General features: G+C 38.1%; 1 protein-coding gene across 2 annotated transcripts; it reads left to right on the top strand.

Moving 5' to 3' along the window:
• The first annotated feature begins 1,781 nt into the window (after positions 1-1,781).
• cyp26c1 (cytochrome P450, family 26, subfamily C, polypeptide 1) lies at positions 1,782-10,870 on the top strand. 2 transcript variants are annotated; one of them, XM_079833103.1, is made up of 7 exons: positions 1,782-1,861; positions 2,492-2,857; positions 6,377-6,601; positions 7,474-7,749; positions 7,840-7,995; positions 8,780-9,205; positions 9,590-10,870. In XM_079833103.1, the coding sequence occupies exons 2-7, from the start codon at positions 2,654-2,656 to the stop codon at positions 9,965-9,967; spliced, it is 1,665 nt and encodes a 554-aa protein (XP_079689229.1). In that variant the 5' UTR covers positions 1,782-1,861; positions 2,492-2,653; the 3' UTR covers positions 9,968-10,870. The 2 variants fall into 2 exon arrangements, with proteins under 2 accessions (XP_079689229.1, XP_079689230.1); XM_079833104.1 differs by lacking the exon at positions 1,782-1,861 and having other exon boundaries at positions 2,264-2,857.
• Positions 10,871-23,684: the final 12,814 nt, after the last annotated feature.

Consider the following 23,684-nt stretch of genomic DNA (forward strand, 5'->3'; position numbering starts at 1 on the left):
AAGATTACGGAGACTTTTACCTTCTGTAAAAAGGTCCGGAAAAATGACCTTGGGTAAAACTAATCCCGTTCGAATAGACCCTAAGTGTAGTAACGTATAACTACGTCACCTTAAAATAAAGTGTTATCTAATTTAAAAACAGTAGTGATGCTTGCATCTTGAATGAATGTTTAAATCTACGCATTTAGGGAAACTTAATATTAAAACTTAACTGATATTTGATCATATATAGTCCCTCCATTTGTTTGTGTGTATGGCAGATATATGTGAGAGGAGACCTGGCCATGAGTGTGTGATGTGGCAAGCCTCTGCATGTCTTTAACTTGACTTTGAGCTTTAGTTGGTATTCTGAGTCTCTGTTGTTAAAATTAATAACGGGATTTGTCCAACCACCAGAGACAGGGAATGTCTTCTTCTCCTGGCCTTTCTCACTCTGACCTTTAGTTTTACAGTTTAACTATCAGAAATCATTCAAGAAAGAAAAATGAACACTATAGCCATCTTACGCATCTTCTGACCCATTTTAATAATGCAGCATTTTGGAAGAACTAAAGCAGCCCTGAGAGGGTCTGTGAAATCACAAAATTAGTTCTATAATGACTAATGGTTTACAGGAAATGTGTATAATATAATGTATAATATATAGGCCTTGGCAGATGTTCTTGACAGTTTATCTTTTTTTTTTCTAATTTATTGAAATGCAGACTTTTTGACTGGTATACTAAATGGGTGGTTATTGTATTAATGGGACAATAACATATCAGCTTTGCTTTTAGTTATGGATGTCTTCCCTTTTTTCTTTCTTTTTTTCCTTCTAAAGCATGAGCGAATTAATTTAGTGGCATAATTCTAAACTCTAAATAATCTAAATTATTTGTAAGAATTAATACTGTACACCGACCGCATCTCGATAATTATACCTCACATTGCGCTTAATCATTGTACATTTAAAAAAAATGTCATTATTTAACACATTTTTATAGATTTAGACATCACAAATATGTTACAAAAATAAACGTTTTTGTTTAAAATGTTAAGATTGTTTACTGTTCTCGGGGCGCCAAAATCTGGGCTAAAAAAGGTTGCACAACACGAATTCAAAACGACGCGTTCAAAAAAAAACCCGATAGCCTAGCCTACTCTTGGCCATCTGAAAGTATGAAAGTTATTTGAGAGAAATTTATATTAATTTATTTTACTGCTCTTCGTTTATTTATTTCATTTTTGCGTTTCTAAATCATGCCTTTATCCGTTTTTCGTTCTAGTAGCCTATAATTGTTGTAAATAGTTTATAATTTAGAGAATATATTTTTTAACAAAAAATATTATTGTCAAACATTTTTGATGTACTAAACAATATAAACTACAATGCTTGCCTAAAATGCCATGCATGAAGATGTGATGACAAGTGGATCGAATGGAATCTCAATGAGGAAATAGGTAACCAATCAGTAAAACCCCTACAATCTCTCTCTCTCTCTCTCTCTCTCTCTCTCTCTCTCTCTCTCTCTCTCTCTCTCTCTCTCTCTCTCTCTCTCTCTCTCTCTCTCTCTCTCTCTCTCTCTCTCTCTCTCTCTCTCTCTCTCTCTCTCTCTCTCTCTCCTTTTTCTTTCTTTCTGATTCCCTCTGTGGAACCTCTCAATCGTTTCCCATGCTTTCCCTGTGATCTATCCACGACCTCTTCAACTATAGGAGAAAAAAAATTGCTCACACGTCACTGGTGAAGGTGGATCATAACATGTGCCAATACCTATAAAGCTCGAGCGCGCGAGATGCACTGAAGACACATAGCTCGCCCAAGAGAGACAGATTCTGGAAGTTTCACTGGATATCTTCGGTATGAATTTACACTAGTGTGGAGGTGAGTACACACTTGTCTGTCTCTGTTTCATCTATAAGGTCACCCTTAGCTTTGTGATTAATATGATGCGTTTTTAAATGATTGATTGCACGTTTTAGCCACATATCTGACAGAGAGAATGTTTGTTACACCCTTAAAAATAAGGTTTCTTCAGTGATTATTAGGTTAAGTAATAGCCATCTTATTTCCACTGTATATGATTCCTCGGAGATTAAAACAACTCTTAATTTAAACAACACTATATTCTTAAAAGTTGAATAAAAGAACTAAAGAATAAAAGTTGTTTGAGGTTGAATGCACACTATATACTATTATATTATGCAATTTTTAAGAGTGCATGAGTTTTACTTACTCTGAAGTGTTTGAGATTCTTTATTAGGGACTTCTCGTAATTTCAAGTTCAGTTCGAGTCTGATTGAGAGCAGGGCTGTCCCAGGGGTTGCACCCCAAGAAAAGGTGGATAAACGCGGATGAAAGACATGCCAGCGCATGCAACTTGTAAAACTGTTTGGAATAGTTTTCAGTTTCTTGCCCTTCTCTGGGAAGTTTGAGCGACTGAAAGCAGGGTAGATATTCTCTCTTCATGAAGCCCATGTTAAATGTAGCCAACCTCCTATTCATGTTCCATAGATATCCAAGGAGCGCGTAAAGGGACCTTCTTGCGCGTCGCACAACTTTTGGAGGCGCTCCATCAAGTAGAAATCATCACCAGCACGCACAGGCGCGCGTGCGTTCTTTTCTTTCTTTTCTTTTTTTTTGTGTTGTTGTTGTTGGCTTTGATAATCGTTGGAGATGTTCGGGCACGATCTCTGCCTCGTGTCCGCGTTGCTGGCGGCTGCCGGCGCCGTCTTACCGGTGCTGCTGTTGCTTGTGGTCTCGCGGCTGCTGTGGGAGTTCAGGTGGAGCATCACCCGGGATCGGACGTGTAAACTCCCACTTCCGCGGGGCTCCATGGGCTGGCCGCTGGTCGGAGAAACTTTCCACTGGCTTTTCCAGGTAAGACTTCAACATATTAATACAATTTTACTCTGTTTCCTTCTTCTGTTTCTGTTCGCAGTGTTTTACGAAATAGCGAATACAATTAGGCTATGCATTTCATAAACTAGGCTACTCTGTTGTCTGTTCTCTTAATTAGAAAGTCACACTATGCATTCTATATAGGCATAGGCAATTATATTGTTTTTTTATATATAGGCCTATTATTATTATTAAAATGTTTTTGAAGTAAAAAAAAACAGCAATAGGCTAGGTTAGGCTACGTACCGTTGTAAGGCAGGCTAAAGCTGTTCAAATCAGTGCGCTAATTATTTTTCCTACAATATTTCCTTTCAGCGGGGTCGTCATTGTAAAATAATTTCTGTCAGTAATTTTCTTTAGAGTTTTTTTTTTCTGAGAACCAAGAGTGCGTCTCAATCAGCTCCCTAGTTTAATCAGGGCACTGATCTACAGATTCCCTGATCAGTGCCCTGACTAGGGAGCTAATTGAGACGCACCCCAAGTGTCAACAATGCGTTATGCCTCGAGCGCGTGTTGTTGCTATGGTTACCTCCTCAAGCAAAGCCGATTTCTTAAACATTTAGCACTCCGACTCACATTTAAACTTTTGTGGTAACTGAAACGATGTTTAAAAAAGCTTTTGAAACGTATAAAAAGAACACACCGATTAAGTTAGTAGGCCTATGTAAAAATTATTAAACGGCAAAAAGGCCTAACGAAAGGGTCGACTTCCACGGCAAACCACTTCATTGGTTCAGATTTTATTTAACGTTAGGCCTTCTTATTTACTATTTCTTCATTGGGGTGTTTTATTTGGCATTTTATGTTATTTCGTTAATTAGATTGCATTTCACTTGTCAAGCAAAGTTCAGTGCTTTCCGCAAAGGAAAATGAGGCAAATACACATGGGGAATGCTGCCTTCACGTGCTATCAGAAATGTCCTAATTCCCACTTTAGAAGTAGCCTAGTGGTTACGAGCATGTTGCATTCGAGTGCTTTGTTGTCGGAATTAACAGGAATCATGGCGGACACCAGGTTTATTCTTGCCTATTTTGGGGGGAAAATCCTATTAAAACCAACATCATATGTAGTGGCCCATGCACTGACAACCATATAAACATCCCAGATAGTTAATACACTACATTAATGTAAAGACGAGACGACCTAGGTGTTCTGGGGAGAAACTAATAAAACCACACCTGGCCCAGCAGTAGTTCTCCCCGCCACCATGTTTAACGTTTATGACACGCCCATCTCGGGAATTTGGGTATCAAAATTATCCCGCGTTCCAGGCAACCCGTGTTTTTCCAACCTTCTACCCGTGAAAGTGCACTGGAACGGCAGTCAAACCCGTGACGAGATCTGACGTAATAGCCCGCGAAACAACAATGACAGCCCCATACGGTTGCGGTGTTTATGAAACAAATATAGAAATAACGGTATAACAGCTTCTCTTGACGTATGCGCCGTTTTTTCCCCTTCCGTTTCCCTCAAATAAGCAAGTAAGGAAGGCGATAGAAATGATTGTAAATTTAGCATAAGCCTGGATCCGCCATGCTTTATTTACATCCTGCTAACGTTACCACACAATTCCTTGCGCTCAGTTTGACGTGATTTTTTCTGGAACGCAACAAAGTCGTGAGTCGTGGTTTGAGGTTGTAACTTACGGGCTCAAAAACCTGCCTGGAAAGCAGCATTATTTCCGAACTTCCCAGTGGTAAACACGACATCAGAGGACGTTCATGTGCAATTTTTACCTAGGAAACTCGTATTTATGATAATTCCGATAGCACGTGAAGGCAGCCTGACGTGTGAACTTGATGAGGGTGTCATTTAAATTAGGATGCCAAGTCTTTTAAGTTGTTGCCGCGGAGGGATTTTTTTATCCACCCCGTAGCCTACGTACGATTTCGGCGCTACAACACCCCAAATCGTACAAATTCAGTGGAGAATATGGCGACCTACGATGGAAATCGCATCAGGCTTCTTTTGACTGGCCATTGGGCTACTTTTTTTGCAGAAACCTGGCAACCCTAATCCATAATGGTTGTAAAAACAAACATTTTAACTTTAATTTTTATGTTTATATATAATATAAATTATATACAGTATATACATACAAATATTTCTTAAATGCATGTATGTGTGTGTATTCAAATATACATAATAATTATACCCAGTACACACACTTATATTATGTAAACACAAACTTTTATTTTGAATGTGATTAATCGTTTGACAACCCTAGTATACATTTTAAAATAAATGTTTGGAGTTATGCTGTCTTCACTTGCAGGTTATTCTTGCCTATTTATTGGGAAAATCTTATTAAAGGTCCCGTTTTTCGTGTTTTTCGTGTTTACAGTGTGCAATATAACATGTGTTCATGTTTCGCGTGTAAAAAAACACAGTATTTTTCACACAATTTACTGATCTGTATACCGCTGTTTTCACTGTCCTCAAAACGGCTTGAATATTTCCCTGTTCTATGAAGTCCCTCCTTCAGAAATACGTAACGAGTTCTGATTGTGCCAGCGGTTCCCGTGTTGTGATTCGACAGCAGCTTAGCGCACGCAGAGCACACGTTACTGGAAAGGTCACGCCTCTTACCATAACGGGGATGCATGCGCTCAATGATCTCTAAGTACAGCGTCCCTGGGAAAGCCAAACAAAGGTGACTTGACTCCTGGATGAAAATAACAGCGTCTCGACGACATGGCAACAAACAAACTATACGAACGCAACCGAACGCAACACTTCCTATTCTCCACGCGGGAGCAACAAGACCACGCCCCCTTTTTCGCGCGTTCTTGTGGGCGGAGGTTAGTCGACATACTGCTCTACTGACGTAATTAAAGCAGGAAGTACCAGGATGTAGTCCTAACCAGCCGTTCGCTGTAGGCTTTGAAAGGGAACTTCTGTTAAATAAAATATCTCGCTTGGCATTGAACTTTGAGCTTTATAATTTTACAGGTATTATAAATGCTCTAACAGCAACATTACACACTAACTAAAGTTTGAAAAATGGGATCACGAAGAACAGGACCTTTAAAACCAACATCATAGTGTCCCATGCAACCATAAACTGACATCCGCTTTCTGACGATTCTGTAATTTCTTTCAAATTCAGGCTATTTTCGCTGTGTACCAAACATTCAATACGCTTCAAATGATTACTCGTACATGTAAATATGCACTACATTAATGTCAAGACAAGACGACCTAGCTGGGGTTTTTATGGCACACCCATCTTGGGAATTGGGGTATCAAAATTATTTTCGAACTTCCCAGTGGTAAACACGACATCAGAGGGCGTTCATGTACAATTTTTACCTAGGAAACTCGTATTTACGATAATTCCGATAGCACGTGAAGGCAGCATTAGACTCAACTCTATAAAATCCTTATAGTTACAAACAACTGGAAAAGTTTAAGAAATGAATCGGTCAAAAGTAGTCAGGATGTTGCACCTGGGGTGTTGCAACCCTCTAAAAGTGTTTTTCATTATGTTTTAACAGGGATCCAGCTTTCACATCTCTAGACGAGAGAAACATGGAAATGTTTTTAAAACTCACCTTTTGGGCAAACCCCTCATCCGAGTGACAGGTGCAGAAAACATCCGTAAGATTCTACTGGGTGAACACACGCTGGTGTGCACACAGTGGCCCCAGAGCACACGCATCATCCTGGGGCCCAACACTCTAGTAAACTCAGTTGGTGACCTGCACAAGAGGAAAAGAAAAGTAAGCTAAGTGTCTGAAATGCATGCACCTTCTCAAGCAAAGTCAATAAAAAAAGGCATATCATTGAAAAGTATTATATACTTAAGTGTAACACATTTGTTGCTTTATTTCTCCTATAAATATCCCTGTAAAGGTGAATTCTTTACTTGTTGAATATATTTTCTTTGAGCTCAAATGACATTTAATTTCTAGCCATTCCGGTTGCAATGAATAGTTTGATCAATATACATTGTTTATATTGAGTCCTGCAGGGATGCCATATTTTTATAGACCTAAACCCGGAGCCGAGTTAGCATTTTAGCTCTTCTGGTTCCATCGTCCCAAAGTCAATAGGTTTTTTTAAAATAAGAATTTGGGTAAAATCCTGAAATAAGATCTATGGTGAACACAAGCTCACAATATTTCATGTTTTATTCAAAGACATAAAACATACCCGTAATACCCCACTCATGATTTTTAAAAGGCTGGTGGCTATCAAATTACTAAATGGGACTATCAGGGACATTTAACATCATCGCACCGATCAGGTAAACTCATTTACATACTAGTCCGCTTTCACAGCCTCATTGTGTTTATAGTCACGCTCTTGCAATCTTTTCAGGGAAAATGTTGTCAGAAGCTTGTGATTGTGCAGTGAAATCGAGCGTGGTGTAGTTCGTTTATAGCCGATTAGCTTGTTATTTCTGGCAATTGTATATAAGCTTCAGAATTCATCAAATTTGTGTTCATTTAAGAAATTTGATCTTGACGTCCAAGTAGTAACTCAGAAGCCTATGGAAAAACCCTTTTGGGTTTTCGTTGGGAACCAGTGTAATGCTAACTTTGGCCTACAAAAAATACGTCATCACTGCAGCACTCTATTTGCTTCCTAGATCCTTGCAAAAGTGTTTAGCCGTGGGGCTCTGGAGGCCTATCTGACACGCCTTCAAGACGTCGTCAAGACTGAAATTGCCAAGTGGTGCACCGAGACCGGGTCTGTGGATGTTTACGCCGCAGCCAAGTCACTCACCTTCCGCATCGCGGTGCAAGTCCTGCTCGGTCTGCGCCTGGATGAGCAGCAAATCGCTTCTCTCTCTAAAACCTTTGAACAGCTCATGAACAACCTCTTTTCGCTTCCTATTGACACCCCCATAAGCGGCCTGCGCAAGGTGAGAATGCCCTTCTTGAAATATGTATGACACTAAATGAATGTCTAAATCTTGGCTACTTTCAAAATCTTTTATGAATGTGGGTTGCAGGGAATCAGGGCCCGTGAGATTCTGCACTCTGCCATGGAGAAGATCATAGAGGAGAAACTGAAAAAGCAGCAAGCCAGCGATTACTGTGACGCTTTTGACTATATGCTGAGTAGTGCAAAGGAAGATGACTACGAACTTACAATGCAAGAACTCAAGGTAAAAACTAAAAGGCCAACTCGTGTGTGCTATCTTTGTACTATACCCACCCCTGTGAAAAAGAAGTGCGCTTAACTGTGTGGAATGTGCACCTGTAGTGTACTTCAAATATTTTTTTACTGTTGACTACTTGTAGATAATATAATATTAATTAAATAAAAGGCCACTTAAGTGTACTTTTTAAAAAGTGCACTTTGTTTAATGTCAAATTTTCTTTATAGTACATTTTATGTTTTAATTCTCTCTTTTTTTTGGTTGTTTTATTGTCTTGACTAACACTAAAGCACATTTAAAATTATTTTAAATGGTTATAATTTTAACTGTTTTAACGGTGTTATTTGATATTACATTTAAAGTTAAAACATTTTAAATGTACTAAATGCATCTTCATCTTTACAGATGTGTAATTACAAATATATTTGAATACATACACATATTTCAATAGAAATTACATTATAGTACGTTCTGCAGTAGTACTTTAATCATATTTCAAAGACAAAATAATTATGAAATTACATATCAATAAATGCTGCTTAAGTGGGTCAAAAAACCCTAAAAGCTAATTGCATTTAATATACATTTAAATATAATACATTTTCATTTAATTGCAATTAATATGCAATTAGGTGTCCAAAAAATGTAAATTCCTTTTGCACTTAAGCGTGTACTTTTAAAATGTATCATTTTCATAAGTACTCTTTTCTAAAAAGATACTTTTTTTATGTATAAATGTTTTTTTACTCAAGGCTTTTTTGAAGAATGTATAAATGAAAATGCATTTCAGGAAACCGCGGTAGAGTTAATCTTCGCTGCCCACTCCACTACCGCCAGCGCATCGACCTCCCTCATCCTGCAGCTTCTGCGTCATCCAGACGTGAGCGGGTGTGCCAGAGCAGAGTTAGAGAGCGAGGGCTTGATCAGCGACTCGCACGGATGCTGTCGCGCGCGTTGCCATGGGAACATCATCAGTGAGGAAAGCGATGCTGCTGAGAAGAGTACCAGCGAGTGGAGATCGACGACGAATAAAAGTACGTGTTTTGAAGCAGGGGACAAGGAAGAGGGATGTCGCTCACGGACCCATGTCCCGTACTTAAGTTTGGAGAAACTGAGTCAACTTTCTTACCTGGATTGTGTGGTCAAAGAGGTGCTTCGGTTCCTTCCACCAGTGTCTGGGGGATACAGGACGGTTCTGCAAACATTTGAACTGAACGTGAGTGCGTTTTTTCTTTTACATTTGACCAAAATAAGTACTACTCAGGGGCGTTTCCTCCAAGGAGGCAAGGGAGGCAGTGCCTCCTTAAAAATTGGATGAGAAAATATTAAAAGTGACATTAAAAAGTGTTTAAATCACTGATTTTTCTAAAGTGACACTGTCAACAGCGATACCAGCAGGTAAACTTAGAGCGGGAAGCTTGCCTCCCCTGAGCCCATTGACTTTTAACAGACCCCCTAAAGTGTGCAGTGGGTTTGGTGGGGGGTAATTGAGAACAAATGTCGTGCTTGGATTGGATATGACTGGTTATGATCGCAAAGAAAGGTCTAGAAGGCAATGTGCTCTGTCTAACGTATACATTTCTATATTGTGCATCTGCAGGGTTATCAGATCCCAAAGGGCTGGAGCGTCATGTACAGCATTCGTGACACGCACGAGACTGCAGAAGCGTATCAGAACCCGGAGCTCTTTGACCCGGACCGATTCTGTGCAGATAGAGACAATATCAAAACCGACCGCTTCAGTTACGTGCCTTTCGGAGGCGGTGTGAGGAGATGCATCGGGCGGGAGCTTGCTTTGATTGTGCTGAAAACTCTTACGGTGGAGTTGCTCGCCACGGCAGATTACACTCTGGCGACGGAAACGTATCCAAGGATGCAGACGGTGCCAATCGTACATCCGGTCAATGGATTGCACGTGTTTTTTAACTACAGAACCCACGGGATCGAGAGAAACCGGAGGGAGTCCACGCATATATAGGCAAAACACATCAATTAGACACTGTACCATAAATGCACAAATGTCAAACTGCCATTCATATGCAGTTTCCTTTCTGATGTTTCTGTAAAGCAAAACATCTGGAAATCTGATGAAAGGATGGACCTGACACAGTCATTAGAGAATGCAAAGTCTGAAACTCTTAGTGAACTTACAGAAAAGGGTAAATATCCACTAGAATGCATGAAAAAGTTATTTAAGCTTGTGTAAAATACATACAAAAAGCCATTTTGATGTGCATGAGGGCATCAAGTCCTACAGATTTTGTTAGGAGGGGAAGAAAACGATAGAAAAGCATTTAAATTCATTCTTTCATCTCAACGTTGTATGTGATTATATCAACATTTTTTTTAATGAAATGAAGTAGGAACAAATAAGCTCTAATTATATTTGTATTTTTCCAGTGAATAGGGATAGCTCACTAAATAAGAAATAATGTTAAGCCACTTTCTAATTTCTAGGCCACTGTACTATTAAAATGACTAGTTATCTATACAGTACATGCTGTCGCAGTCGCGACTCTGTATTCTAGTACTTACAGAAGTTACATATTGCTTTAAACTACATTAAATAGGTGACTAATGCATAGTTATTTGTGTTTATCATGAATGTAAGCTGTGAAAAATGATCTTTGCGCTGTGAACTGGGGGATCAGTTTAAATACAGGGAAGGAGAAAACAAGCAGCACTTTTTCTCCAAATTAGGAGTATATGTGTATTCTTGTCGTGTCAATACTTGTGTGTAATTTGTAGTTCCTGTGCTAATGTTTGTCTTGTTCAGTAGTGCTCGTTAATTTTATATCTTTTATGATATCTATTTTGAAATGTGCATTTGGAGCTCTGCTGATGTTTCTGTTCAATAAAGAGATTTGATGTGTTTATTTGGACTTCGTTCAGTGTGAGCATTGTGTTTGGGTTCAGTAAGATTTTTTTTTAAAAATACACAAATTAATACACATTTAAAATAATATAATTTAATATAAGTCAGTGAGATTTGTTTTTAAAGAAATGTATATATTCAGAAAAAGTGACAGTAATAAAAGTTACAAATAAATCAATGAATACTGAAAAAAAAGATGGTTTCCACAAAAATATTAAGCAACACAAGTGTTTTCAACATTGATAATAATAAGAAATGTTTCTTAAAGCAGCAAATCATCATAATTAGAATGATTTCTGAAGGATCATGTGACACTGAAGACTGGAGTAATGGTGCTGGAAATTTAGCCTTGGAATTACAGGAATAAATTACATATATTGAATTGTAATAATATTTAACAATATTACTGTTCACTAACCAGGTTACTGCAATTTCTGCAGTGAAGTTCTCATCATCTGACTGATGTAGTCTCATCTAGACAAGCATTAGGATGTTACGTTTAATACTAAAATACATAAAGGACAAGATTGTAGTGTTTACATGAAGCAGATCTGCATTTGAGTCAACCAACAGGACACATGCAGCCTCTCTTATTAATACAAATCATTTGATAACAGCTTACACACGTTTATGGACATAAAACTGACGAAATAATCTGTTTGTGGACTGACACACACCACTAAGACTAGAGCCAAAGGGCCCACAGGCATACCAGATGGAGAATGTACAGTGTGCCTCAGTGAGTGTCAAGGGTGGAGAGTTATTGGGGAAAAATGGGGAGTGGTGAGAGAGGGACAGGTAAAACGCAGAAAGGGTATATGTAGGGAGAAACAAAGTGAAGTGACTGGCATGGGATCCCTATGGAATTTCTTTCATCTATTTGGAACCAGTCCCAATGGAATCCAACAAGAATCCAAATGGAAACTAATAAGACAGTACTGATATTTCAATTTAATTTTCAGAATTTTAGTTATTATACTTGAGTAGATTGTATTTGATTCTTAGAGCCCTTGCAAACTGGTTCCATATGAACACTTAAACGCATGAATGTTTCACTAATCGTTATTACATATTTGGGTCTTTAGCCACCCGGATCTATATATAACACGGATGGATCTCTACATGTCGCGGTAACAGTTACAGAAGAATAAACAAAAGCCTATTTCATTACCTTTTGGAGCTTGGAAGGGTTCAGTTTGAGCAGATGTTTTATACAATCACCATTGTCCTCACCTGAGCTAATTTTCCAGTACATTCAACATCTGACTCATATTCGCCTCAAACATATCTCAAAACTATAATTTTCAACATCTTCAAAATCACTATTTTGATCGCTGACAGCTTCTTCACCAGATCCACCATCAAGTGACAGTGTTAGTAATATTTGATTGTGTTCAGAACTTGCTCTGCAGTAAATCGCTGAGCCATTTCAAGTTTTGCTGATGATACTTCCTATTCTTTTGTTTTCTTCCTGCGGAGACTATGAGTGAAATGTCACTTCATCATTGCTAAAGGTGAATTGTACTTATTCAGTCATCATTGATTAAATTATTGTTGTGTAATATACTAACACTCGAGACCTAATCGGCTCTATACAATTTTTTTTTACAAAAAATGAATGGGAAACAGGCATTCTTTTATATATATATTTTTTTTTTTTGTTATATTGTTTATAACTAACTGATTGAGGAATACTAAGACGGTAGAAATCTAGAGACACCCTAGAGGCAGCATATATAATTTGCAGCCAGGGTCGTCTAGCAACTCTCCGTTGGCTTGCGAGCTGGAAAATACAAACTCTGGTCAGGCCAATCACATCGTGTGTAGAGTCAGTGGGTGGGCTTGACATAAAGACGGCAGAGTTGCTGCGGTTCCGCATGTTACTTGTAAGCAAAGAAGCTGGCGAACAGCTTTCGAAGCGGCTTTGGCCGCGACTCTGGAAGACCTGGAGTTAAGCTTTTCTTTGAGAAAAGAACAAAGAACGGCACTGAAGTCGGAAAAAGTGTTCGGAGTTTTGCCGACCGGATACGGCAAAAGTTTAATCTATCAACTAGCTCCGCTTCACCTTCTTCGTTGCTCTGGTTGGTTGTAGCGCTATCCTATTGTGTGCAGAGGAAATTTGAAAGACAACCGTTAATCCCGCCCCTCGGATTGAGCCCTGCCAATGGTGTGGGTCTGGCTTGTCAGGCTACTAAGACGGTTGATGTCTAGTAAATGACCTCACGGGTCACTAAAGACCCAAGGTATGTCTTTAAGGGTTAATATAAAAATACCAAGATTTTTCCATTGAAGGCAAAATAGAGCAGAAGGAAAAAAAGATGATGAGTTAATAAACACAAAATTGTGCAAGCTTTGTGAATCTTCTGTGATCTTTGACCTTGATCTCTTTAAAATAAAGAGTAAATTCTTTAAAATATAAAACAAAGGCCTATGTGTCGGAATTCACAGTACTCATAAAAGAGTAGGCAAAAAGAAAAGTACCCGGATGACCTACTACTTCTGGCGAGATTCTGAAGTGTGCATATGATGGACACTTTACTATTCCATGAGGCCACGGGAGAGGATTTGTGAATGGCACAAAGGACGCTGGTAGGTCACGTGATAATGCATGATAATGCATCAACTTTTTTAGTGGTTGTGAAGTAATTACTTATTCAAAATAAGAACCTAGCCTACTTAAGAGAGTATGCAAATTCGGACGTAGCCATAGTCCAAACAAAGGTTCAAAGTTTGGTACAGTCAACCCCTTCTGGTAAATGCTGGAAGTACACCATTCTGTCAGCAGGTACAGCATTTTAGACTTTTAAAAACATTTTACAATTTTCTGTTGAAGTAAAATTACACTTGTGCTAACCCCATTAAAAAGCTACATTTCTTAATAGCATTTTATATTTGGAAAAGTATAATTACTACATTATAAAATGTATAATAGCCTACATTATATACATTATACAATAAAAAAATGGTTATATAGTGTGAATTATGTTAATAATAATAATAATTTGTTTCTGCTCAGCTGAAGAAGTCAACGTTAACAGGCAACTTTCTTTCTTTTTTTGTTTGATCTATAATCAAATTCCTATTGAAATGCGTATCATCCTATTTCTCTCTTTATTGTTCCATTATGCCCTTGATGCAGGATCATAGTTCAGCTGAACTTCTGAACCGGATTACTTCTTGTGTATGTGTGTATACATAATGTCACACCTTCAATCATCAGACTGCCAGCGGGATAAACAACTTGATTTGTAAGTGCCAAAATGACTTAAACAGTGGTAAGGTTACAATCAACCATCCTAAATAACCGACTCGGAAAATGGCAAAATCCATATTCCGAAGTATCTTTAAGCTACATAAATCCATTCAGGCATGAACCTGAGCAGCTACAGGTAACATCTGAAGTGTTTGGAAGGGGATCTGTCATGATGGAAGCTGTATGTGATGTGTCATGACCTCTTTTGGCAGCATCAGTATGTGTTGGAATGCAGAAACAGCAGCTGGTGTCTACACTGTAATTACCCTACAGAACAAACGCTTCCTGACCCAAACACACACCTTACCTACATGTACTCACACCACCCCTCTGTAGTCAAAGTTCACAAAACAAGGGCAAAGGTGAGTGCACACATCAGATAGATAGATAGATCGGTCTGCGCTAGACAAAAGTGCAGAACCTTCCCATGAAAATATCAGCAGTGCACTGATTCTGAACTCACTCTTTCACTCTCAAAGCATCCCATTACAATGGAAATGTGTCTCATGACAAATTCAGCCCTCGTAAGGATAAGGATATCACCTAAATATGACTTCTACCGCACCTTTTGTCCTTTGGAACATTATCCTCCTCGCCTTAGGTGCACATGTTATTGCCTACTGTACTTCCTTAAGGGGAATATTCATTCATGAAGAAAATATCTGGGGAAATATCAAGTTAACTGAGTTTGAGTTATTCAGAAATTCTCCTCAAAGCCTTGGGTGAATCACAGCACACGGCAGTGCTGCATTTTTTAAAGTCATTCATCAGACACAGATACAGAAGTTGGGTGGGGTTTTAGGGTTCAATAACAGGGTGACTGACATGCTTTAATAAAAAAAGAATCAGCTCAATGATAATGCTGCACCCACTGTCAGCACATGTGCATAAGCTTTTGATTCTGCAAAAATGCTTATGAATGAATGGGTTCAGCTCGACTGGTTATCTACAACTCTCCAGGGAGGATTTTGGAGGAGTTTCATGGGTAAATGCACTTTTCAGTGCTAAAATCGAATGGGATTACAAACACATTACAGTACAAATCTATCATCAGATGTGGCCATCGGTGACTGTCACAACTGATTAGTAATAAAGAAACTTTTTGAACGTCATTCAGTTGTACAGACTAGCTTGTTCCACTGAATGCATTACTTAAATCACTTAATTTCCATTCAACATCCACCAATTCCATTTCCATTCAAAGCGAGGTGCTTTTATAGGCAATTGAAGTCAGAATGAAACAGCATTTACAATTCATTTTACTACCATAATGCGATCTATTGGAAATGGGATATTCAAAGGCAACTGATTTGGGAGGTGATTAAAATAAAGAGGGCTTTCATTACATTTTGGCTGTCTGAATGTACTTTCCTTCTCTGAAAAGACATAACGAGAGGCACATCGTGGATCATCTAAAAGAGCAAATAACAGGGGTTCCTAACCTTTTTTTCAATGCTGTGTCCAATGCTCCTTGAGGGCCACTTTTCTGCAGAGTTTAGCTATAACCTGCTCCAGCACACCTTCCTGGAAGTTTCTAGTGAAGATCTTGATAAGCAGGTTCAGGTGTTTAATGAGGGTTTTCACCTCTGGTCTTAAGCTGCGTCCGAAATTGCATTGAGAATAAGTACTTACTTTACGACCACTAACAAGTATGTTCTATAGTTTGAATGTGTGTAGTATAAATGTAATTTGGATGTATATGTTCGCCAAGTTGTCATTATCACGTGACCTACCAGAGCCAGTTGCATCGCTTCATCGATCATAAATTAAATCGCGTGGCCTCATGGATAGTAAAGTGTCGAATCTTGCTAAATAAGTGAACATTTTGTTCTCAAAGTTGATGTGTTAGTAGCAGGAAAAATGGACAAGCGTAAGGATTCGAGCGAGTTTGACAAGGGCCAAATTGTGATGGCTAGACGACTGGGTCAGAGCATCTCCAAAACTGCAGCTCTTGTGGTTTGTTTCCGGTATGCAGTGGTCAGTATCTATCAAAAGTGGTCCAAGGAAGGAACAGTGGTGAACCGGCGACAGGGTCATGCTCATAGACTCATTGAGTCAATGAGCCAAGGCTCATTGATGCACATTGGGAGCGTAGACTGGTCCGTGTGGTTTGATCAACAGATGAGCTACTGTTGCTCAAATTGTTAATGTTGGTTCTGATAGAAAGTTGACAGAATACACCTTGCTTCACAGTTTGTTGCAAATGGCGCTGCATAGCCGCAGACCAGTCACGGTGTCCATGCTGACCCCTGTCCCCCGTCGAAAGTGGCAAGAATGGTTTGAGGAGCACAACGAGTTTGAGGTGTTGACTTGGCCTCTAAATTCCCTATATCTCAATCCAATCGAGCATCTGTGGGAGTCCATGCCTCGATGGCTGTTTTGGTAGTAAAAGGGGGACCAACACAATATTAGGAAGCCTGATCGGTGTACGCTTCAGGCAGATCCATAGACCACAATGCAACACAATTGTGACATCACAACAGCAACTTGCAGTGCTCACACGACCACAAGTGATCAAAGGCTTAGGGCGTTCTATTTAAACTATTAAATTCTATTTAAAGGGTTCCGTCAGTAGTAGGGACTCGTGCAACGTAAACAATGACGTACATCTGAGTGAACGAGACAAAGGGGAATTTAGCGAGGGAAGGGCATAAAAAAATGGACTTAAATGCAGCTGTAACAAAGGTTTGTTGATAAGGGAAGGAGGCGGAAACCGGCAAATGTTAAAGGTCCCATGACATGAAAATTTCACTTTATTTGACATTAATGAGTTCCTCTAGCCTGTATATGGTCCCCAAGTGGCTAGAAATTTCGATAGGTGTAAACGGAGTTCTGGGTATCCTGCTCTGCCCTTGAGAGAATGAAAGCTCAGACGAGCCAATCTGGAATCTTCCCTGTATGTCGTCATACAGGGAATGGTTACCTCCCCTTCCTCTGCTTTGCCCGCCCAGCGAATTTGGAGAAAATGGATTCAGTTTATTTTAATCGCAATGGCAGCACAGGTTTTAAAAACAGACTTTATGATCTGGATTCGACAGCACCGCCACAAACAGTGAGTTACAGTATTCAATAATGCCTGATCTGTGATCAGAGATTTCTGATGTGTAGCTAATCATTCAAGTTCACACAGACTTTCTTTCTAAATAGTTTAATAGCCACTGTTTATGCATCAGTGAATCAAGCCAGTGACTAAATGATCAACTTTCCATTGTTCCTCTTAGTAGCACGTAACAAATCTGTATTTAACCCTCTGGTGCTCTTCTGTCATTTCTGACCGGAAAATTTTCTGTTTTGAAATTTTTTAAATCACAGTTTCATCAGAATGATATGAAACTTGGTGACTTTTTTAGCATTAGGTATCTAAACACACAAAAAAAATTGGGGTCATGATTCGAGCATGCTAATTGATCTTAACAAAAAAAGTAGTATTCATTGTCTTCGGTCATAAATGACAGACCATATGAAATTAATGGGAAATCGGCAAAAACACAAAAATTCTCAGAATATTTGTGTGTACAATCTACAAATCGGCCACAATGCTGAAAAAAAGTACACAGCAGTAAACGGGTGACACTCTAAAACATCAAGAGTGTGACACATTTAGAATTTAAAAAAATCACAGCTTCATCAGAATGATATGAAACTTGGATGCTAAGTGGTCGTAAAAAAATACTCCCACTCTTCGGTCAAAAATTACCACCATATATGAATGGGAAATCTGCAAAAACACAAATTCACAGAAAAAAAATCTATATTTCTAACAAACAAAAAAATATCTAAAACTTTATAATAATATTAGTCTTTGAGATTTTTAAAATATATATTCAAATCCATCAACAACAACAAAAAATCATTAAATGTGTTCAAAAGAGAACTAGGGAATTCTCAAACCTCTCCATAGAGACCTCTAGTGATTACACCCATGGTTGCATGATTTCTTAAATAATTCCAAAAGAGGGCGCTAATCTGCCTTCAAAAAATTATTTTGAAGGCCTAGTCTCTATTTTAACCTGAAATACTGCAATAATAATAATACAAAAAAACCCATAATTATTGCATAAATATAAAAAAATACCATCAAATCATCTCAAAATACAAAATTAAAAAGAAAAAATATTATTGAAGAAAAATAAATTGCATTGGTTTTACTGGGGTGGAGGAAGTTGAATTTTTAGGTGTCCGATCACTTATGACCGGGAAGACAACCAATGCAACCCCTAAACGAAGAGCACCAGAGGGTTAAATTTAGCCTGGATGCCAGCCGAACTTAGCCCCGCCCACAACATTTTTACTCGGGCAGTTCGGTCTGGACTTGATCGGTAGAGAAGTAATTATGCAATGAAACAATGAAATTGTCAGGGCGGGCTTTAGACGATGATGGACAGATGATAAACAGTAACGTAATCATCCACGTCATCAAAGAGCGCTTGGGTTGAATTTGTTCTAATCCTAAACGGAGAACTTGTTCGTATATGCATTCACCTTCACTATTTCTCTCAGAAATGATGATCGTGTTGGTAAGTTCTCTGTGTATCCTGAAATTCTTTTTTTACAACACCGGCAAAGATCGTTTATACTCATCTTTTTCTTCTAACGTTAGGCTACTTATTCCAGCGGGCAGACAGGGTTGCCAAGTTTTTACAACAAAACCCACCCAATTGCTAACGTTCCTCAAAACTAGCCAAAAACAAGCCCAATAGCTTTCCAGGGGGTTCTCCGGGGGGGGAAAAGGCATTTGGGGGGTAAAATATGTGTTATTTTGGCATGGCTGGCAGCTCAGAATTGCATTCCTGGGTCTGTATATCACATAATTGGGGTCGCTTCAACCCGCGGACTTGGCAACACAGTGCAGTTGAGTTCTGTTGACATTTGACAACTAACGTTATGCGTTGCTCTGATTGGTTGTAGGTCTATCCAATTGAGGTCTTTCCTGGTTCGGTTGAAACACGCCTCATAATCACAGCCCAACGGAGCAGTATCAGACTCAAATTCTAACTAGAATTGAGTATGACGACGTCAGGCTAGGTTAAATTGTGATTAGATGCTAGATTAACGATCAAAGAACACTCTCTAATGCTCGGAGCTGTCAAACACATGTCGCGAGTATATCTGCACACTTGCCATAATGAATGACACTGTTATGCTGCACAACGAAGCTCTTACTGTATTCATGTCGATGTTGTGTTTGCTGTAGTTATGGGGAAAGCATTTTGTGAGAGAAATAGCGCTGCAATGACGAGATCACTGCATTCACGCGATCAAAAGACTGTCTGTGTACTCAATCCTCATCACTGCAGCCTTTCATGTGATGGGAAAAGATCTAAAAATAATGCTATAATCAACACTCGTTCATCTCGACGGCTGTAAAAAAAAAAAAAAAACAGTAAAAGTATTCGAGAGGGGTTCCACATGTGACAAAGTTCGTAGAATAAGGAGGAAGAAGACAGGGTCGGCGTGACTGGGACTCGTGTTTATTCAGAACTCTCAGATACAAACAAAATAAATTTGCACTCACAGCACTCTCAACAACTATGAGCGACTACAATATAACTTTCTCAGCAATCTGTCTTCCAGCTCTCCATCTCTCTGGTCCACGAGTGCCCTGTCCGTCTCTCTCTCTCTTCGTGCAGACCTCGCTAAACCACGCCTCCTCCGCCACACAATCTCGTGTCCCAATCAAGCTGCAACCTCCCGCAGTTTCTCTTAAGGCCAATACGAAAGTGACATAAACTGCAATTCATCGACTGGCCACTAGGGGCTCCAGAAGGGAGCAGAATCTCATTGAGCCCCATGTTATAATGCCCAACTTTACAGCAGATTAAAACATGTTTACAGCCTGGTACAAATTGTGGTTGTGGTCTATACGGCTAATTTTGTCCTTCATGACAACTGTGAGGGGGGTGATTTATTTTTTTAACTCATTCGTTTACATTATATAAAGCATTAAAGTTCTGCATAATTAAGGGCGTGGCCACTTCGAGTGACAGGTAGCCATTTATCTGCTGTCTGTTAGTCATGGCATCACTTCAGCTCCGTCCACGTCCCGCCTTTTTGCCCATTTTCTGTTATCCGGGAGTGACGTGCGATGATGCGCTGCCAAGATGGCAACGGCCAGCTCGTCCATACTTTACACTTCAAAACTGCTCATCAGAATCCTATGGGTGACGTCACGGACACTACTTCCATATTTAATTACAGTTTATGGTCCCATTTCACATACTATCCGTCCTAAATAGTATTCGAAAATAGAATTAGTATGTCCCAAATTGTAGTATGTTGAAAAAAGTATTCCAAAGATACCCGGATGGTCCACTATTTCTGGTCACAATTCGAAGTGCAGATTGATATTGCGACTGATATTGCCCACAAACCATTGCGAGTTGGACGAGGATTCGATTAGAACTACAAACACGGATAAAAAGTGTTAAAACTACAAACATGACGGATGTGCGAGTCCGACGGTTAAGTAGAGAGGTTTAGATTAAGGGGCTTTAGTGATCAATTATCAGTATTTAACCTGAGGAAAAGATATTTATTCAATATTATCCACATTATATTTCCCCAGAAGCTACATTGTGAACTTGTGTAATGATACATTTGGCCATTAACTTTTAAATGCATCATTATATTTAAATTGCAAACACATGAGGAGAGTCTCTGCATTAAAGACCCAGGAATGGCAGATCAACGTGCTACTAGATTTCTCTCCGATATGGTAGGAAATGAAACTGAATGTGAGGATTTTAACTCTGGCGATGATTGACAGGGCAGGGATGCACGTAACAGAGTCCGTTAAAGATGACGAAGTAGTAGGCTATGTCCCAAAGCTTGCATACTCTTTTGCTACACACTCAAAAGTATGTACTATTTCTTCACAAAAAGAGTACATACTTTTAGGTCGTAGTATAAGTAGGCGAATTGGGACGCAAATACTCATTTCAAATGCAAAGATGTCAGCCAATCACAACAGTGGGCGTTTTCATTGAAGTCTCACTGCAGACACACCCCTTCAAACAGAGCATTCAAGCCAGAAGGCTAATATCTAGATAGAAAAAATGCCTTTTATGATGTAAAAATCATACTAACCATATAAGTACACCTCAGGAAACATAAAATAAAAAAAAAAATCCACACCATGGGACATAGCTTTAATAATAAAATAATCATATACAACAAAACAAAAGTAAAGCAGCAGCCCCTCACGTACGGCTTAATAAAAAAAAAAAACAACGCACTGCCTCTAGGAGTTTCCCACGGCTCTCGGCCCCGCCCTGCTTGCCACAGCAGCCTAAATTGTTTCGATTATTTACTTGAAGTACATCCTGAGATTTTTGATATTGTTGTAAATGAATTTATATTAATTTTATTTTTTGATACCTTTTATTAAAAATACAGTTTCAAAGAGTTTATTTTGATTCTTTTTTTTGAAGGCATTATTTTCACAGGTTCTTTTGCTTCAGACAGAACCAGTGCATTATGGCCTGCAGCAACAATCTTGCGAGTTCAGTCTCAGGTCATATTGTTCTATGATTTTCCAGAAATCGGGCTTCCTCCTAAGGCTTCATACCTGTGTTGATGACTCACCTTTCGAACACTCGCTTCCCACACATACGAACACAGTCAATGATACTGACCTGATATTGAACCTGAGGTACTTTTCTGTACCAGGTGTGTGACAGTTGTTGTGCTTTCCGAATGTGATTATGTGCTGAAAGAAAGTGACATCACCACAGACCTAATGGCTTCCTTTACATAAAAAAGATACTGTCCATGACGATTTGTGGGAAATCAGTCTTTTTGTAAATAGCATTCGTAGCTCATAGATCAGAGTAAAATGGGATATACATACACAATTCTAAATATTTAATTCTAAATTGAGTTTAATGTGTATTAAAGTAAATATATATATATATATTTAGCAAATTAATCGCAATATTACATTTAAATCAACAATATTTATAATATCTGTATAATATCTGAAAGAGACATAAATTATTTTGTTTTGTTTTTATTATAAGTTAAACACAAGGTGTATATAAGACACTCACAAGGCCACACCTTTGTACCTGCTGTTTATCTCAGGTGATATAATGCCCGTCAGGCATTGGAGGAAGAATTAAAGAATGAAAACAGTTATTATAGTTAATGCATGCTCTCTCTCGACCTGTTCCGTCAGCTACATGCAGTGCCACAGGCTTACAGCAAGGAAAGAGAGACGGAAACAAAAAAACAGGTTTGTGGTTGAAAGTTGTGTGCCGGCTTCTTTGAAACTCCCAGCTCCTGAATCCTGTGGTTTACCCGAGCACCGTTCACCTGCGTCAACGCTGACATCATCACCATGACTGGAACAGGTCAAAGGTGACCTCAGTTCAGGCCCAGGGGCGGTGGCCTTCAACACACTGCCATCTACTGGTGACAGACGGACATGTACGTACAAGCTCATTATATTAGAGGCATTTATTTAAAAGCTTTTCCCTTTAATTTGAAGATTAAAACAAATACATTTTCAGAGATGTACAGAAATATACACATATTTACAGGTGTAACACTTCAACTTCTCGCTTTGGAAAAAAAATGGTCTCTTAGAAGTACAGTTCACCCAAAAATTGTAATTCTATCGCTATTCAACCTCATTTTGATCCATAAGGCCATAGATCAATTTATTCACTGATTATCGCCATTGAATTTCAAATCTTGTGGTCCAGATTTTAAAAAATGACCTCGCTTGAACACTTTAATCCCTAAAATTGCATGTTCCACAGATATAATACCAGCGTACAAGTTTGGAACAAAAACAATGGCAGTAAATAATTAACATAATGACAATAAAAATGTTTACTTGAACTATTTCTTTACAATAGCCTAAAATTATCTTTACCTCTAACAAAGATCCAGTATCACTATTTTGTAGTCCTTGCAACCATATTGATTATTAATTGAATGCAAAGATATACAGGCTGGTGAATGTAGTCACATCTCACATATACATACATACATACATACATACATACATACATATATATATATTATATACATACATATATATATACACATACATACATATACATATACATATACATATATATATATATATATATATATATATATATATATATATATATATATATATATATATATATATATACATATATACATATATATATATATACATATATACATATATATATATATATATGTATATATGTATATATGTATATATATATATGTATATATGTATATGTATATATGTATATATATATATGTATATATGTATATGTATATATGTATATATGTATATATGTATATATGTATATATATATATGTATATATGTATATGTATATATGTATATATGTATATATATATATGTATATATGTATATATATATATATATATATGTATATATATATATATGTATATATATATGTATATATGTATATATATATATATATATATATATGTATATATGTATATATGTATATATATATATGTATATATGTATATGTATATATGTATATATGTATATATGTATATATGTATATATATATATGTATATATGTATATATATA

The sequence above is a fragment of the Gobio gobio genome, assembly GCF_949357685.1.
Source record: "Gobio gobio genome assembly, chromosome: 13".
NCBI lineage: Eukaryota > Metazoa > Chordata > Actinopteri > Cypriniformes > Gobionidae > Gobio > Gobio gobio.

What these genes read in the sequence shown, in the direction of transcription:
- cyp26c1 (XM_079833103.1), top strand. Translation starts at nt 2,654, where the DNA reads ATGTTCGGGCACGATCTCTGCCTCGTGTCCGCGTTGCTGGCGGCTGCC. An exon ending in TGCACAAGAGGAAAAGAAAA is followed by an intron (nt 6,602 to 7,473) that starts GTAAGCTAAGTG and finishes TTTGCTTCCTAG; the next exon opens with ATCCTTGCAAAAGTGTTTAG. An exon ending in TGCAAACATTTGAACTGAAC is followed by an intron (nt 9,206 to 9,589) that starts GTGAGTGCGTTT and finishes GTGCATCTGCAG; the next exon opens with GGTTATCAGATCCCAAAGGG.